At 39.6% G+C, this 17,422-nt stretch overlaps 2 protein-coding genes across 2 annotated transcripts in view; one reads left to right on the plus strand and one right to left on the minus strand.

Moving 5' to 3' along the window:
* The first annotated feature begins 417 nt into the window (after window positions 1-417).
* On the plus strand, window positions 418-12,172 carry ALDH6A1 (aldehyde dehydrogenase 6 family member A1). Its single transcript, XM_024737909.1, has 10 exons — window positions 418-487; window positions 1,420-1,581; window positions 1,810-1,888; window positions 2,290-2,592; window positions 3,758-3,879; window positions 5,257-5,446; window positions 5,658-5,839; window positions 7,235-7,414; window positions 7,659-7,757; window positions 9,466-12,172. The coding sequence occupies exons 1-10, from the start codon at window positions 470-472 to the stop codon at window positions 9,568-9,570; spliced, it is 1,440 nt and encodes a 479-aa protein (XP_024593677.1). The 5' UTR covers window positions 418-469; the 3' UTR covers window positions 9,571-12,172.
* The window catches only part of BBOF1 (basal body orientation factor 1), a 37,441-nt gene continuing 27,789 nt past the window's right edge, over window positions 7,771-17,422 (minus strand). Inside the window, exons 9-12 of the mRNA XM_024737917.1 lie at window positions 17,184-17,285; window positions 12,868-12,942; window positions 12,589-12,703; window positions 7,771-7,834 (exon numbers count right to left, since the gene is read on the minus strand). Of these exons, the coding sequence (XP_024593685.1) occupies window positions 7,790-7,834; window positions 12,589-12,703; window positions 12,868-12,942; window positions 17,184-17,285 (337 nt within the window). The 3' untranslated portion in view covers window positions 7,771-7,789. The remainder of the gene's footprint in view (window positions 7,835-12,588; window positions 12,704-12,867; window positions 12,943-17,183; window positions 17,286-17,422) is intronic.

Consider the following 17,422-nt stretch of genomic DNA (forward strand, 5'->3'; position numbering starts at 1 on the left):
CACAGATAGAAATGTCTTTTAAAATCTTTTGATCATAAAGGTAATGCATGCTCATGGTAATGTGACAGAAAGTCAACTGGGCCAAGACGTCCTAATAGCTAATCTTTGTTAACACAGAGTCTACTGCTTTTTTAGTATAAGCTTCTCAGTGGCATATATTTACTCGTGAAGTTCCACTGTGTGATTAGCAGGGAATTTCCCATTTACAGAGAGATCACAGTATTGAGAGGCTCTGCCCCATATTAATAAGCACTATAGACAAGTATATTATATATCTCTTTCCTAGAGCTAACATTTCTAGAGGGCAGAAAATTCAGTTATCAACCCCAATTCCTTTTCTCTTTGTGAAAGAGAGAAGTAAAGCAACTAACTAATACAAAGTTTTGTGGTGTTTTTTGTTTTTTTTCCCCAGCCATCTGTAAAGCTTTTCATTGATGGGAAATTTATTGAATCCAAAAGTGACAAATGGATGGACATCCACAACCCCGTAAGCAAAGCTGCTTTGGGACTTAAATTTAACTAGCCTAGAATTCTGGGAACATGGTGGGAAAATAGGGACCTGGTTGTCTATTGTGAAGCACATGGCACTGCCCCTGCGACTATATGAAAAATGAAGAAGGTGGGGCAGGGACAAAGGATGATGTGCTGCTTTTTTTTAAAAAAAAAAAAATTTATTTATTATTTGTTTATTTATTTTTGGCTGCATCGGGTCTTTGTTGCAGCACGCGGGATCTTCGTTGAGGCATGTGGGATCCTTGTTGCAGCGTGTGGGCTTCTCTCTAGTTATGGCTCACAGCCTCCAGGGCACCTGAGCTCTGTAATTGTGGTGTGCGGGTTCCAGAGCACATGGGCTCTGTAGTTTGTGGTGCGCAGGCTCTCTAGTTGAGGGGCGTGAGCTCAGTAGTTGCGGCACGCGGGCCTAGTTGCCCCGCCACATGTGGGATCTTAGTTCCCTGACCAGGGATCGAACCTGTGCCCCCTGCATTGTAAGGCAGTTTTTTTTTTTTTTTTGATTTATTTAATTTATTTAGTTTTGGCTGCGTTGAGTCTTTGTTGCTGCGTGCAGGCTTTCTCTAGTTGAGGCAAGCGGGGGCTACTCTTTGTTGCTGTGCGCGGGCTTCTCATTGCAGTGGTTTCTCTAGTCACGGAGCACAGGCTCTAGGCGCGCAGGCTTCGGTAGTTGTGGCACGTGGGCTCAGTAGTTGTGGCTCACAGGCTCTAGAGTGCAGGCTCAGTGGTTGTGGTGCATGGGCTTCGTTGCTCTGCGGCATGTGGGATCTTCCCAGACCAGGGATCGAGCCTGTCCCCTCTGCAGTGGCAGGCAGATTCTTAACCACTGCACCACCAGGCAAGCCCTAAGGCAGATTCTTTACCACTGGACCACCAGAGAAGTCCCTGATGTGCTGCTTTCTCCATCAGGCCACCAATGAGGTCATTGGTCGGGTCCCTCAAGCCACCAAGGCTGAAATGGATGCAGCAGTTTCTTCCTGCAAACGTGCTTTTCCCACATGGGCAGACACTTCAATATTAAGCCGTCAGCAGGTCCTGCTCCGCTATCAACAACTCATTAAAGAAAACTTGGTAAGAAATCTGAATGGTATAATTTTCCAAACTGCTGCCTAGGGGATACTTGTCACTCTCATAGAGGCACTTTTAGCTGCTCTCCCTAACTGTACAATACAGAGAGACATAGATCATGGCTCTCTCCCTCATAGTACTTCTCCCTGACTTTTATTCTTTTTTGGCTGCCTGAGAACTAACAGGAGGCACATCCTTGCGTTGGTTTCTATTTGTGTGTTTTCTCTCTAGAAAGAAATTGCCAGGTTAATCACGCTGGAACAAGGGAAGACCCTAGCGGATGCCGAAGGAGATGTATTTCGAGGCCTTCGTAAGCAGGGATTCCTCATGGGGAGTTCAGGGACATTGGGAAGAAGCAAAGGAAAATGAGAGGCAAAGATCCCAGATGGGGGATTGCTTCTTCCTTTATGTAGATTTTGCTATCCCATGATATCTTTTTTAATACTTATGGGAAATGACAGTACTCAGGTATCTGTGGGATTGGTTTACTTCATTCATTATTTTACTCAAATGATGTTCCAAATGGTATATGTATTGCACTTTCTTTTTCCCATTCAGATAATCTCACTTTACGCAACCCCTTCACATGGCAAGTCAGTGTTTCTTCCCTCTGTCGTTGGTCTTGCCACTCAGGGCTGACTAGAGCATGACAAAACTAAATAGTGCACAGTGTGGAGAGTTGGTGGCCCGACTGCTCCTTCTCTGTTCCAGAGGTGGTTGAGCATGCCTGCAGTGTGACATCCCTCATGCTGGGAGAGACCATGCCATCCATCACCAAAGACATGGACCTTTATTCCTACCGTCTACCTCTGGGGGTGTGTGCAGGCATTGCTCCATTCAATTTTCCTGCCATGATCCCCCTTTGGATGTTTCCCATGGCCATGGTATGTGGAAATACCTTCCTAATGAAACCATCAGAGCGAGTCCCTGGAGCAACTATACTTCTTGCCAAGTTGCTTCAGGACTCTGGTGCCCCTGACGGAACACTGAATGTCATCCATGGACAACATGAAGGTAACTGCCTCTCTCTACATGGCACTTAATCTGGATACCAAAAAATCAAGGTGTTGAATCAGTGATGGGGTGTTTTAGGATGAAGAACCTAGGGATGAAGGGATTTACTAGTAGTAACCTCCATGTTTGAAGATAATGTTTGTTGATTGTTTTGCCACCTCTGTGCTAAGGTAACTAACTGGGGAGTAGCGGTGCTTCTTGCCCTACAGAATACATTAGGACAAAGAAATATGGTTAGGGCAAGATACAGATGAGATTAAAGAGAAGTTTTCATTTCAATATTGAGAGAATTTATAAGGTTATTTAAGTCAGACTTTATAGATCTCAGAGGTGCTGAAGTCCTTCTGATTCATATAATAATAGCTAACACTTGAAAAGTGCTTCTGTGTTTCAAGCACTGTTCCTAATGCCTTCTATATATTTGTTCCTAATGCCTTCTATATATTATCTCATTTAGTCTTTACAACAGCCCTTTGAGGTAGGTACTATTATTTTCCCATTTTACAGATAAGAAAATTGAGGTATAATGAAATTAAGTGATTTGCCCAAAGTCACGTTGCTAGAAACTGTCAAAGTCGGGATGTGTATACTTAAGAAGGCTGACCCTGGTTTTTACTTTTAAACACTATGCTCTATTGCCTCTCACATGAGGGCACAGTAGTATCTGAGAGTCCCAGTATAAGTGACAGTTGAGGAAATATCACATTCGTAAAGGACAAAAGGAAGAGTTGAGTATTGAAAGGCTATTATTTTGGAGGAAAATAGGAGTTGTAGCCTTCAGAGTTAGATTAAAAGTAGAAATTCTGGACTAGCAAGTGGGAAAAATAATAAAAGAGAAGAGGTTAAATAAGATTTGTAGTTTAAAGAATTTAAGAGACGGACTTCCCTGGCAGTCCAGTGGTTAAGACTTCTCGCTTCCACTGCAGGGGACGAAGGTTAGATCCCTGGTCGGGGAATTAAAATCCCACTAGCGGTGGAGCGTGGCCAAAAAAAAAAAAAAGAATTTAAGAGAACAAGGACAGAACTCCAAAATGGGAATCCAGGGTAGAAAAACAAAAGTATGAAAACTTCTCATTCATAACAGTGAGAAAGGGAGAAATTTGCTTTGCTGAGAATCCCACAGCCCTTTTATCCTTTGTGGTAATCATTTATTTTCTTCTTAAAGCTGTAAACTTTATTTGCGATCATCCTGATATCAAAGCAATCAGCTTTGTGGGATCCAACCAGGCAGGAGAGTACATCTTTGAGAGAGGGTCAAGACATGGCAAGAGAGTTCAAGCCAATATGGTAACTTCTTATTCCTTTTTCCCCCAAATTCTGTTATATGTATTAAAATTACCTAGAAAAAGCCCCTCAGCAGAGGGGCCACTCATCCCACTCTAATGCCAGTGTTTCTTTATTCACAATTCATCCTAGTTGTCTTCCCTTTAACCACGAACAGTGTGATGAGTTTTATTCTCTGTCGCTTTAATTACCTTTTATCTTAACCAGGTAATCTTGGTGATAAAGTCACATTTCTCCTTAAGAATGATATTCAAATTCTTTGGGCTTCAGCAGTAACTGCCAAGTTCTGCTTCTGGCCCTGTTTCTTCCTTCATACCATTCTTCCAGCTAGACCCCATCCTTCCTGCCTTTAAGGCGTATCCTAACTACTAATGTCAAAGATATGATCTTCCCTAAGAGCCCAGACTATTTAAGGCTCTGGAAAGAGCCAGATATCCCTGTATGATATATGAGTGTGGTTTACTTGGCTGCATAGTTTTGCTGTTCCTTAGTGACTAGCTCCTCGCCAAATACTTGGCAATTCTTTCATACTAAATATAATGTCCAGTTGCTACTTTCTTACCCTTCCACTAATGTTGCAAAAAGGGTAGCCACCTATGTACAGGCTTGGAGACTGTTCATGATATGCACATTTGTTTCTTTTCATGGCTGGATGTGTTTTGGCCAATTTGATTTATGCCCCTCCCAGTTCACTACATATTTCTTGAATGTATTCTGTGTCTAACATTATACTATGTGTAATGGGATACAGTTAAGTAGCAGACAAGGTATCTATTTATGTACTCAACTATAGCTGTACATGGAAACATGTGGAAATGACCATATGTCAGTCCCACATAGACGTTTATGAGGCTGTGTATCTAGAAGCAAGCCAATTGGGAGAATTTCTTTCTGGAAATTGTGTATCAGGAGGCCTACCTCCTATTTTGCCTTTCAGCTGGCTACTGGCAGCTCTATGTTTACATTGCTCTTCATATAACTGGAACCTCTGACAAACAACAAATTCTTTCCTAGCTAACTTAGGAAAGAGAAGGGAGTTCTCCTTGGCTCCTGGATGCAGTGTTTAGCCTGTCAATTTAACCAAACGTGATTGAGGCAGTGTTTTGTTTTTGTGGGGGGGCGTTTGATAATGGTTTTGATCTAAATAAACACCTAACAGCTTTTCAGCTGAGGAAGTGAAGCAAAATTAACCTGGAGACTTACTCAGTGTTACCAGTACTTCAGCAATATCAAAATGATAATAAGTCTATTTTCAAAGCAACACAGGATAAATTCTTGAGTCCTTTCCTTAAATTCTCATCTGAAATCTCAGGTTCTTTCATTTCTTAGCCAAATTGTATTTTGCCAAGGAAGATTCTTGTACTTTCTGTATTTCCTTAGGGAGCCAAAAACCATGGGGTAGTCATGCCAGATGCCAATAAGGAAAATACTCTGAACCAGCTCGTTGGGGCAGCATTTGGAGCCGCTGGTCAGCGCTGCATGGCTCTTTCAACAGCGATCCTTGTGGGAGAAGCTAAGAAGTGGCTGCCAGAGCTGGTAGAGCGTGCCAAAAAGCTGAGAGTCAATGCAGGTAACCAGTTATCTGCCCGGCTTCTTTAGACTTTGCATCTGTGGCACTAAGCTCTTGATTTTCGCATTGGCCTTGTCCAGTGGGAGCAATCATGTTTATTCTTACCATTGTCTCTCTTTGTACTGTACTACTTGTCATTTGGATTCATCTTTATTTAGCACTCATAATTTATGTTAATGAAGACCTGAAATACTTCTGTGTTATTCTACAGGAGACCAGCCTGGAGCTGATCTTGGCCCTCTGATCACCCCCCAGGCAAAAGAGCGAGTCTGCAATCTGATTGATAGTGGAACAAAGGAAGGAGCTTCCATCCTTCTTGATGGGCGAGATATTAAAGTCAAAGGTTATGATAATGGGAACTTTGTTGGGCCAACCATCATCTCAAATGTCAAGGTGAACAACTCTGGATTATTTATTTTGCAAATATATAATTTTGCGAAATTAGCTAAAGGCGCCTCATTCATCTAATTTATTATAAATGAAGACATTTAATGACTAGAGACCTCATCTCTTGCCAGAATTACTCAGTTATTTTATCTCAAGTCTGAATGAGTCTCCCCTCCTGACTTCCAACCTCTTTCCACTATACCAGTGGTTGGATAATTTTACATTAAGAGCTAAAGAGTAAATATTTTTGGCTTTGCAGGGACAAATAGTCTCTGTCACAACTACTCGACTCAGCCATTAACATGGTGTGGTTGTATTCCAATAAAACTTTATTTATGGACAATGGAATTTGAATTTCATATAGTTTTAGGTGTCATGATTGATTTTTTTCAACCATTTAAAAATTGTAGAAACCATTCTTTGCTTGTGGGCTGTACAAAAACTGGCAGCAAGCCACTCCAGCTCACAGGCCATTATTTTGCCAGTTCCTATCTTACATTATACTTCTTACTTGTTTAATGTTAAATTCTTCTTCCCTCTCCTTCTTACTGCCTAGCCTATAGCTATCGCAGTGTCTCCATCAATATATCAGCCCCCAATAGTTATTGAATACCTACATCTTCACCAGAAAGTGACAAAAGAAAAAGAATTGGTGTCAATTTTTATTTTTCAAAACTGAAAGTTGCTCAGCTAAAATGACAATGACTCCTCAATGACGATATTGAGGAGTTTTTTTGAAATTCACATATCCCCACCAATCCTATTATAATGCTGAATAGTCAAGAGCTGAATCTAAGTGTAGTAGAAATTATGAGATTTCTTGCCACAGAGTCATTGAGGAAGAATCCACTAATCAGCAACAAACACAGCTGACCAGCTGCAGTGGTAAAAGATGTTTTCAATGTTTAATGTGACCTGATACCAAAATAAAAATGTACAGACTCATTTGGGAGGCAAAGGAACAAATGAGAAAAGATTGTTTATGTTACAGAAAACTTAGCACAGGATTTCTTTAAATAGAAAAATTCTCCTGTGGTGTTTTTAATATATATTTGATTTATTAAAAAAATGAATTTTCAAGTAGTTTTCAGTAAGATAACAATTGGATAAACAAGTAATATAGGCATAAAACAGGAAGCTAGTGATGGGTCATGAGACCTAAAGATACAGTGCTTAAAGAAAAGGAGTGTAGTTCTATAGTTACAGTAATAGGAATTTCAAGTTATTTATGATTGGCAGCTTGGAAGATGGAACACAGCAAGAAAGGACTTTTTTTAATAGGTGATTTAAAATGAAAAGAGATTATTACTGACATAAAAGCTATTCATTAAGCAAGTGGGTAATAAAGTACCAAATAAGCAAAAAATACTGACTTCTTTTCTGCTACATCACTCCCGGCAGCCAAATATGACCTGTTACAAAGAGGAGATTTTTGGCCCAGTTCTTGTAGTTCTGGAAACAGACACTTTGGATGAAGCCATCAAGATCGTAAATGACAACCCATATGGAAATGGAACTGCCATCTTCACCACCAATGGAGCTACTGCTCGGAAATATTCCCACCTGGTAGATGTCGGACAGGTTTGTGAACAGAATTCTTAGGATATTCTTGTAGCCATTTACTGTTTCCTATGTAAGGGGAGAAGGTAAACAGCGATCAGTCACTGCCCCTCTGATCTCCCTCAGGAATAAAAGCTCATGGGATGCAGGATCGGGTGGAAGGTGGGTAGTTAAAATTGGTCTCTCTGATGCCAAGCATTTGGGCTTCTAAATGGAAAGTTCCTTTGTTTTTCTTAGTATTTGACGTGGATTTGTTCTGCTTTAGGTCGGGGTGAATGTGCCCATTCCAGTGCCTTTGCCAATGTTCTCATTCACTGGCTCTCGAGCTTCCTTCAGGGGAGACACCAATTTCTATGGCAAACAGGTGACTTTAAGTTTAAAAAAAATTTTTTTCCTCTAAGAAACTGTCTTGAACATATTCAGGAACAAGTCAGTAGTTCCCTAGAAAAGATATAAAAGTTAACAAAATTTTGCCAATTCCTGAATAACTCAAAGCAACACAGTTTTTGGGAAAGAGCATGAGTAAATCCAAGCCTTTGTATATGTCCTCTCCTCTGCCTGTGACCCTCTCTTCCTGTATCCCCCCTTTCTCACCCCTTTTCATCTGACTGTTAACCCCTAGTTTAAAGTGTGGACTCCTCCAGAAAATCACCTCTGGCCACCACCATCCCCTTCAGTGTTGGGTTGGGTATGTCCTCATGTGCTCCCACTGCACACATTGCTCCCGTAATAGTTACTCATTTACTAAAAATTTTATTGAGCACCTTCTGTATATTAAACCCTATTCTATAATAAAAATTATATAAATGCAGCACCGAACAAAAAATAAATAAATAGAGCAGATCTGGAACCAAATTACCACTATTATCACATCCTTCAACTGGTGCATATATCCTAAAGCAAGAACAGGCATGGCATGTTCAAACAGCAGAAATGGGCTGGAGCACAGTGAGTGAATAAGGAAGATAGTGGTAAGAGATGAGGTTAGAGAGGTAGGCAGAGGCAAGTCATGTAGTAGGACTACTTAAGCCATGTTAAGAAGCTCTCATCACACTGTAATTATTATTTACTTATCTGCAGAACGCGGCACAGAGCAAGTACCCAAATACGTGTTGGACAAATGGGCTAGTGAAAGTTCTTTGTAGTCCCACAGAAATACAGCCATCTTGGGACCTTCAGTAAAAAATTACTTATTTTCTATACAGGTCTCCCTTTTATAGGTTAATAATAAATTAACAGTGGGATTACACAGCAGGCTATGACCGTGTAGCCAGCTGGTTAAGAAACACTGTTTGGAGGTGGATTATCCAGTTTGTGCATTAGTCACCGCTTTTGTAAAATTGACTAGTTTGATACTATTAAAAATTTCTTTCAAGGGAAGCAGAGTAAAACTCTTGCTTAAAATAGTTTGTTAGTTGCGGAGTTTTTTTCCTGCTATGTCTTTGTTTAATTACTCTAAGTTACTCTGGTGAGTGAGGCTTCTTAGAGTAAAAGACTGACCTTATATACAGTTTGAAGTCTTAAATCCTTAGGTACTTAAATTGCTATTTTGCACTATGGAAAGAAGACATAAAAGTATCATTCTTAACATAATAAAATGTAAACTTCAGTTGTATCTTATATTGAAAGTATGTAATAATCTCTAAAGTTGTTTTCACTATATTAACATTGCCCAGATTTTGTCTAATAATTCTAGAAGAGTATTTTAATCAAGCTGGTGTGTTTTTTTCTAACAGTATCCTTCTAGCTTGCTAGTAATTTTATGTGTTAGATCTGCAGTCTATTCTCTTTTACTCAAGCCTATTCTTATAAAATAAGTACAAGTTTAATAGTTTACCTTGTTCAATTTTTCCATTTAGATGTGCCAGGTAATATGCTAAATGTTTTACATAAATTATCTCATGAGCAATATATTTAATTTTGGTTGCACCTATTCCTCCAGTAGGAACGTGAATAGCATTTCATAGCATCTCCTTCAAAAGTGATTAAATAGAGGAATCATGAAACCCCCGGGCATATATGATAACTCTCTCTTTCTCTCTTTTTTTTTTTTCTTTCTTTGTTCTCTTTAGGGCATCCAGTTCTACACTCAGCTAAAAACTGTCACTTCACAGTGGAAAGAAGAAGATGCTTCTCTTTCCTCACCTGCTGTAGTCATGCCTACCATGGGCCGTTAGAAATGAGTTTGTTCTGGACTCAGTCCATCCTGAGTAATTGCCCTTTATTCTTGACCAACTCCAACTGCCAACTTTGCTCAGATCAGATCCCTGGGATTGGAATACTATGTAACTAAATTCTTTCACAGGACCATTATCCCCTGTTAAGTAGTTAATAGGGAGACTCCTAGTGTAATTCTGAAACCAGATTTTCACTTGCTCTTCATAATTTTATTTTTGAGGTCACTGTTCTAACTGTGAAATGCTTCTCTGGAATAAGAGCTTAGACCTGATTTCTAAAAATTTTCCCCTTTTCTGATGACTTGAAGGAAGGGAACATTAGTGTGTGTAAAGACGATCTTCCAAGGAAGAGGATCTCTTGTATGGGGAAATAGGTCAAAAATAATTCACCCTTTGGTTGATCGTCAAACACAGCCCCACATAAATGCCAGTGGGTGAGGCCTCTCTGCGAAGCTTTGCTGAGCCTCTCATTTATCCCACACCACACAAGATATAATCCATCTCTACTTATCCCACAGATGTGACAACTGCTTCTGTCTTTTCTGCTGAATGCCACTTTGTCCTAGTGACTCATGACCACTAATTCTATCATTGTCACTGTTCCTGCTCCTTAAAACCACTTCCCAAGGATACCTCAGTATGCATTGGATAAATTAACTTTTTGTGGTGTGTGCCAAGCGTTAAATTTCAGGGTTTGCTTTAGCAATCAATTAATGCTTCAGTCATTAATTCAGATGCCAACAGGATTTTTTTAGAAAACTATTTCAAAAGTTATATCAGGCCCAGAAATCAAGGGGTATTCCAAACCATGAAAGTGAGCAAGACTCTTTTTTTTTGATGCTTAACAGGATCTCATGTTTATTGAGAAGTGATTAATGGTAAAGAGAAAGGCAATGCCCTTTCCTCATTGGCTGAATGAGAAACTGAAGAAACATTCACTACATGTTTTACAATATTTTTCTCTTCCAAAATGCATTTCTATAAACAAGTTTTAACCACTGTTCTTAGCTTTGAAATCAAATTAATGCTGAACTTAATCAGTATAATGTATAAGAACAGAACATTTCTTAGGACTCCTAGTACTTTACTTTGAGTAACAAAGGGTCTGGGAAAATGAACCACCCTTAAAGATACAGCCTTGGGTGACACTGTTAAATTCTCCAAGACAAAAATTCTTCCTAAAAATGTTCTTCCCATTTGGAAGGGAAAAACCAAATTCCTACTTCCTGGGGTGGAGGCTCAAAACCTTCAGACTCAAGTGTTCTCCAAGTATGTGCAAGACTGTTCCCTAAAGTAAGTCTAACCTGATATTACTTGTCAAAATTTTTATATTGTTCTTTCCTCTTGCCTGCATTTCTCATTTGTGATACTTTTTTTTTTTGCCGTACGCGGGCCCCTCACTGTTGTGGCCTCTCCCGTTGCGGAGCACAGGCTCCGGACACGCAGGCTCAGCGGCCATGGCGCATGGCGCAGCCGCTACGCGGCATGTGGGATCTTCCGGGACCGGCACGAACCCGTGTCCCCTGCATTGGCAGGCGGACTCGCAACCACTGCGCCACCAGGGAAGCCCTGTGATACTTTTTAATGAAAGAACCCTAATGTAAAGTAATTAACTGGGGCCTAAGAAATTTCAAAGCTTTCCATGTGTGAAGTAGTCAAAGAAATGCTTTGACAGATTCTTCTGCTACCATTAATTCAACTGTCTTTATGCTTTCTGTTTCTTTGCTATAGCTCAACTTTAAGTCAGAACAGAAATTTATGTGCTAAACAGAATAGATTCTGTCTTTTTGCTCTAGCATGCCAGTTGAATCCTGTCTTTCTGATCTGGTCTTCACCCATTGACCTAGGAGAAGGCTTCTCATTTCTGATAGAGTAGTCTCTGGTCCTCAGCCAGATGACATAGGTCATTTATTTTTCTGCTTCCTCATTAGTTACGTAGATAATGCTAACCTATTCCATGGGGGTTATTTAATGAATTAAGGATGGTAAAAACCTTGAAAATGTTTGTGTGCTCTGTGGATTTTAGGCTTATTGCTACCACCTGTTGGATAGAACGTCAAAATCTTTAATCACTTAAGGTGATTGAACTTTAATAAAATACATTTATGACCCTCCTGGCACTTTTTTTTTTTTGGATTTGCCTGCCTAAAGGTGAGGCAATAGAAATTTATAATTTCATAATAGAATGCCTCTTGTTTTATCTCTTATCACAGCTGACAACTGGTAGTAATATTTAATCCAGTCCAACAACTACAGGCTGGGTTGAATAAAAGGTCATATTGTCTAAATTCCAAGTGGAATTAAATATAATCACAGAGACTCCTAAGTTTTCCTTACATTTAAGGAAAATTACTTTTTAAGAAATGCTAACTAATCAGAATTGTGCTGCTCTAATTGGAATCAACTCATTTGGCTAGGTACTTGCTACTCAGAAGAGTTTCTAATTTCTTAGGTGGAAAAAAATCTGTACAGTTGTGTTCATGCTAGTAGCTGCTAAAAAATTCAGTATTTTCTTTTTGCTCTGATGTGGCCTCACTGGAAATTTCTCACATTGTACTAATTGATGATGTACAACAAATTACAAGTAAAAAGCTCTTAAAAAGAAAACCTGGCTTTTTTTTTTTTTTTTTTATGGTACCGTACTTCCTTATAATGCCTTTGTCTGCTAGCTTATAGTGACCCAGACTTCCCACCTCTGTCCAAAGCCAACAGTTACATGGTCACTATGTTTATTCTTACATAAAGGATAGTACATATTTTAACTGGGCTATATATATCAAAAGGCAATTTATAGGTTTTCCACACTAAAAGAGGCACAAATATGCATTTGCATTAAATATATGCCTTCCTTAGTGTGGATATTGTTTATTAAAATGTCCACAATCTCACACTAATGTTATTACTCATTTCACTGATCCCTGAGAGCTCCCGACTAGTAGAGAAAAGAACTGTGACTTAGAGGAAGCTGCATGAGGAAGTAGATATGTATATTGTTTGGTTAGATTACAGACTCCTTACTATGTCAGACTCTTGTGATCCTTTCTGAATATTGGGTATCACCAGTTCACCAGTAGAGTCTAAGATTGGCACTTGCTGCGTGATGAAGGTTTGATCTTGAAGCTTACTTTCATCCCTACAATAATGACAAAGTAAGACTTGTCAACAACCACACACACGGAACTTGGTTCAGAACAATATACTTGTTATGTTATTCTCACTCAATTCTAGTATGTATAAGATGTCTACAACCACCATTGTGATGAGGCTCATGTTCATTGCTTTGTCAAGAGAGCTTACCCAAACTCCTTTGTTGTTTCATCATCAGGACCAATATAGTCTGGAACTGGAGGTCTAGAACTCTGGCTGTATTTCCTGTAGTGGGTATAAGTTAACAATGAGGCAGTGTCTCCACATGTCCTGTATTTCAACTACACTTTAAAACTGCTAAAGGAAAAAAAATAATAATAAATAAATAAATATAGGACTTCCCTGGTGGCAGAGTGGATAAGAATCCACCTACCAATGCAGGGGACACGGGTTCGATCCCTGGTCTGGGAAGATCCCACATGCCGCGGAGCAGCGAAGCCCATGGCCACAACTACTGAGCCTGCGCTCTAGAGCCCGCGTGCCACAACTACTGAGCCCACATGCCGCAACTACTGAAGCCCGTGCTCCGCAACAAGAGAAGTCACTGCAAGGAGAAGCCCGTGCACCACAACAAAGAGCAGCCCCCGCTCACTACAGCTAGAGAAAGCCAGCATGCAGCAACAAAGACCCAACGCAGCCAAAAATAAATAAGTAAATAGAAATTTTAAAAATAAATATAAAACTGCTAAAGGGAAATGCTTCAGTTGGATGGGCTTCTTATTTTCAAAAATGAGCTTTCATACACACATAGAGGCAGTATAATATTAGGCAAGTTAATTTAAACTTACATTCTCTTAAAGTTGAGACATGTTGAACTTAAGAAATGGAAATATTTATGAATATAATCATGATGATACTCATAAAATAGCTATTAAGGGCTTCCCTGGTGGCACAGTGGTTAAGAATCAGCCTGCCAACGCAGGGGACACGGGTTCGAGCCCTGGTCCAGGAAGATCCCACGTGCCGCAGAGCAACTAAGCCCGTGTGCCACAGCTACTGAGCCCACGTGCCACAACTACTGAAGCCCCCGCGCCTACAGCCTGTGCTCCACAACAAGAGAAGCCACCACAATGAGAGGCCTGCACACTGCAACGAAGAGTAGCCTCTGCTCACCACAACTAGAGAAAGCCCACGCGCAGCAACGAAGACCCAATGCAGGCAAAAAATTAATAATAATAATAATAAACAGCTATTAATGGTGATGGGCAAGGTTGAACCAGAGTACTGACCAAAAGCAAGGCCAAAAAATTCCCTTCCCACAAAAAGAATCTCAAAACACAGGAAAGTTACCAATTTCGATAGACCCAGTATGAAAATTTTTTCTTTGGAAATTCTAGTTTAAGAACAGAAAAATAGGCCCTCTTGCCCTTTGAGATGACTCACATTCTGTCTATTGAGTGTGTATCACCCTGAATAAATCTGCTTTCAATCTAAAAAAGAAACAAAACCAGGAAATCAACATCATTCATTCAATATTCTAATTTGAAAGTGAGATTAACAGAGTTACAAAAAGTATAGTAGGTTGATTTGCCAGCAGATAAAGACATACCCCACTCCTAAAACTTGTCCTCAATTAGGTGCATATGAAAGCAGCATAACCCCATTCAAAATCTGGCTATATTAAATAGTCCAAAAATAATGCATGAAAAAAATGTACCTTAGATACTTCTAGTGCCTGAGATATAGCCAGAGTGATTGTTGATGCACTAAAGAGTGCAGTTTATTGGTTATACTCCTTTGAGTTAGTTCAGTCACAAAGAAAACTATTGTATTGTTGGATTCACAATCATATACAACCAACTGTGAACTCTTACCAACTTCCTAATTACTCCACTTGCCTTGGAAGACCTTGTATCATCTAATTCCTCCCCCGCTGGTTTGAGCTTTCTCATTTCATCATCCTATTCCTATCTTATCTTTTTTTCATCCGACAGGCTTAGGCATCATCCCATTGTGGCCAGTTCAAGTTCACTGGTTTGGTGTGAAAGATTTCACCCAAATTCCTTTGTTTATCCAAGTGTTGAAAACAACACAGTGTGGAACTTGAGGCCTGGTACTCTGGCTGTATTTCCTGGGGTACAGAAATATCAACTCACAATGAGACAGACATTCAGTGCCTACAGTCTGGATTCTACCCCTACCTCTTAAATTAAACTCTTTGAAAGTCTACCAGAGATGCAAAAGCCATTTCAAAACCTCCATCTTCCATTCAGCTTATAATTCTTTAAACTCTTCTCTTTTGGTTGTACTCTTTTTTTATTCTCCTGTTTATTTTTTATCTTTTTTTTTTTTTTTTTTTTTTTTTTTTAACAGGCTCCAGACGCGCAGGCTCAGCAGCCATGGCTCACGGGCATAGCCGCTCTGCAGCATGTGGGATCTTCCCGGACCGGGGCACAAATCCGTGCCCCCTGCATCGGCAGGCGGACTCTGAACCACTGTGCCACCAGGGAAGCCCACTCCTGTTTATTTTAATTGTGGTTATTCCTAAAGGTTCTAGTCTCAGCCCCTTTATTCCTGTATCTTCACCCACTTTCCTAAACTCAACTACCAATTTTCACTAAACATGCTCAAATCTCCCTTCCTAAACTCTCATGTGTACTCTAATCACTCTTTGCAAATGCCTTAAGTGGTTTTAACTCCAATATGTTGCCACATCTCCAGTTCAGCACTGAAAATACTACTTGTATTTCTTCTGCCTAGAATGTTTTTTCCACCCCATTTTGTTCCTACTTACCTTTAGAGATCAGCTCAAGCTTCTGCTTCCTCAGAGACTTTCCTGATCTCCTCAATTAGGTCAGATTCCCCTAATCTAGGCTCTCTTACCACTGTATACCACTCCTTTGAACCTATGTCATAGTTGTATTTTTTATTTGTGTGATGATTTGAACAACGTTTTTCTTCCATGTAGACCAAAAACTCCCTGAAATCAAGCATGATGTCTTTATTTGCTCAACACTATATCTTCAGTAAATAGTTGGCACTCAGTATGTATATGTTAAATGAATTAACGGATGGATTAAATAAAATTTAAACATTTCCCTCACGCTGGCTTTCCAGATTTTTCATTTGCCTTTCATACCACCATTCCTTCATTTCTTAAGCTAAAAGTCTTAAACATTTACTCCTTTTCTTTATTCCTTTTGTCCTTTATCACCAAGTCCTATTTCTCCTTCCTTACTTTCTCTGTTCCTCCCCTTTATTCCGACTGCCCTCACTCTCGCCTAAAACCCTCACTGCTGCGTGCCCAGAGCAGTGCAGCAGCTTCTGTTGGTCCCAACTCTATTTCTGTCCTCCAATCCGTCATACATGTCACTGTGTTACGTTAAGGTCAGCTCTGAGAACAATGACCTGTGAACCCTTCCAGTGAGAGAGTATGAGTCTGGCTTCTTGCTCTTTGTATTCCTTTAAGGCAGAGAAGAAAACTATGTTACAGTACTCTAGAATCTACAAAAGTTCAGGATCTTCTGCATGGTTTTTAAGGCTCATCATAATTCAATCTATAGGTTAAACCTTATTTCTAATTAGTAATTACTCTCTAGCATCACCAAATTTCCTCAAGACAGGCAGTTTCTCCTCAATGTTGCCTAAATACCCTACACCCATTCCTAACTCTGGGCTTTTTCCTAGGCTGTCTACCCCTTGCCTGATGTGCCCTCCCTGCTCTACCACTATCCTACAAGGCACCCCACAGAGTCACCCTCTTTCAATCTTCCCTGACTACTCTAGCCCACTGACGTATTGTCTGAATTCCATCTTTACTTTATTGTGCCACCTATTTTTTTTCCTTGTTATGCTTGGTTTTGTTTGGGCAACGAAATTGTAAGCTCTTTGAGATCAAAGGCAATGTCCCTTGATTCTTTTGAATCCCCACAATACAATGGTGCCAAGCATTTAACAAGCAAACAGTAAGTGGTTGATTTATTTTAGCCACTTTATAGTTACTATAAAGTGACTATAACCAGGGTTATAGTCACTGATAAAACATAATGAAGAGAGTGAAACTAATCATTAAAAATAATTATTTGGAGTACCTGTGGATTTCTGTTTTCCCTTCCAGGTCTTTTTCTTGGTATTAGAGATCCCCTTGATTAATAATCAGCTTTAAAATAATTTACTTATCTTTGCAGACCAATAAAATCTTAACAATTGTTATGCTTCTCTTTAGTTACCACTCATTCAGCTGAACAAGGTTATACCTTCTCAGGAAGCATTACCTTAAACACCTAAGATTGCTCGATTTTCTTTCCCCTTTAACTCTAATACCTCTTTCATTTTTGTGCTCACTTACACATCTCCCATTCTTTATCTCTGGGAGTTGCAGTAGCTAAGCAGTATGACCCTTTTATACTGATATTTTCTGGTCCTTTCCCATTCCCTTAATTCTAAGTAAGAATATGTTCACTTTTCCTATATGGCCTCTAGGTTTGATAGCAAATTGGTATTTCACTACTGAAATAGGGAGTTACCTAGGAACAAAGCCATTCATTTTTGCAAAGAGCAACCTCAAGACTTTCTCTTTCTGCTCCCAGGTCAAATCTCCAATGTCCATATTTCCTTGAATATCTGTCCTAAAGAATTTCAAAGAAAAAAATGAAAAATAAATGGTCAAAGTAAGCATCTCTTCTTTTTAAAAAATATAAAATATGTAAACATGAGAAAATTTCTAAATCATAACTGAATATTATGAGGTTTCCAAATGGAATGA

Source organism: Neophocaena asiaeorientalis, unplaced genomic scaffold (genome assembly GCF_003031525.2).
Source record: "Neophocaena asiaeorientalis asiaeorientalis breed wild unplaced genomic scaffold, Neophocaena_asiaeorientalis_V1.1 scaffold49, whole genome shotgun sequence".
Classification (NCBI taxonomy): domain Eukaryota; kingdom Metazoa; phylum Chordata; class Mammalia; order Artiodactyla; family Phocoenidae; genus Neophocaena; species Neophocaena asiaeorientalis.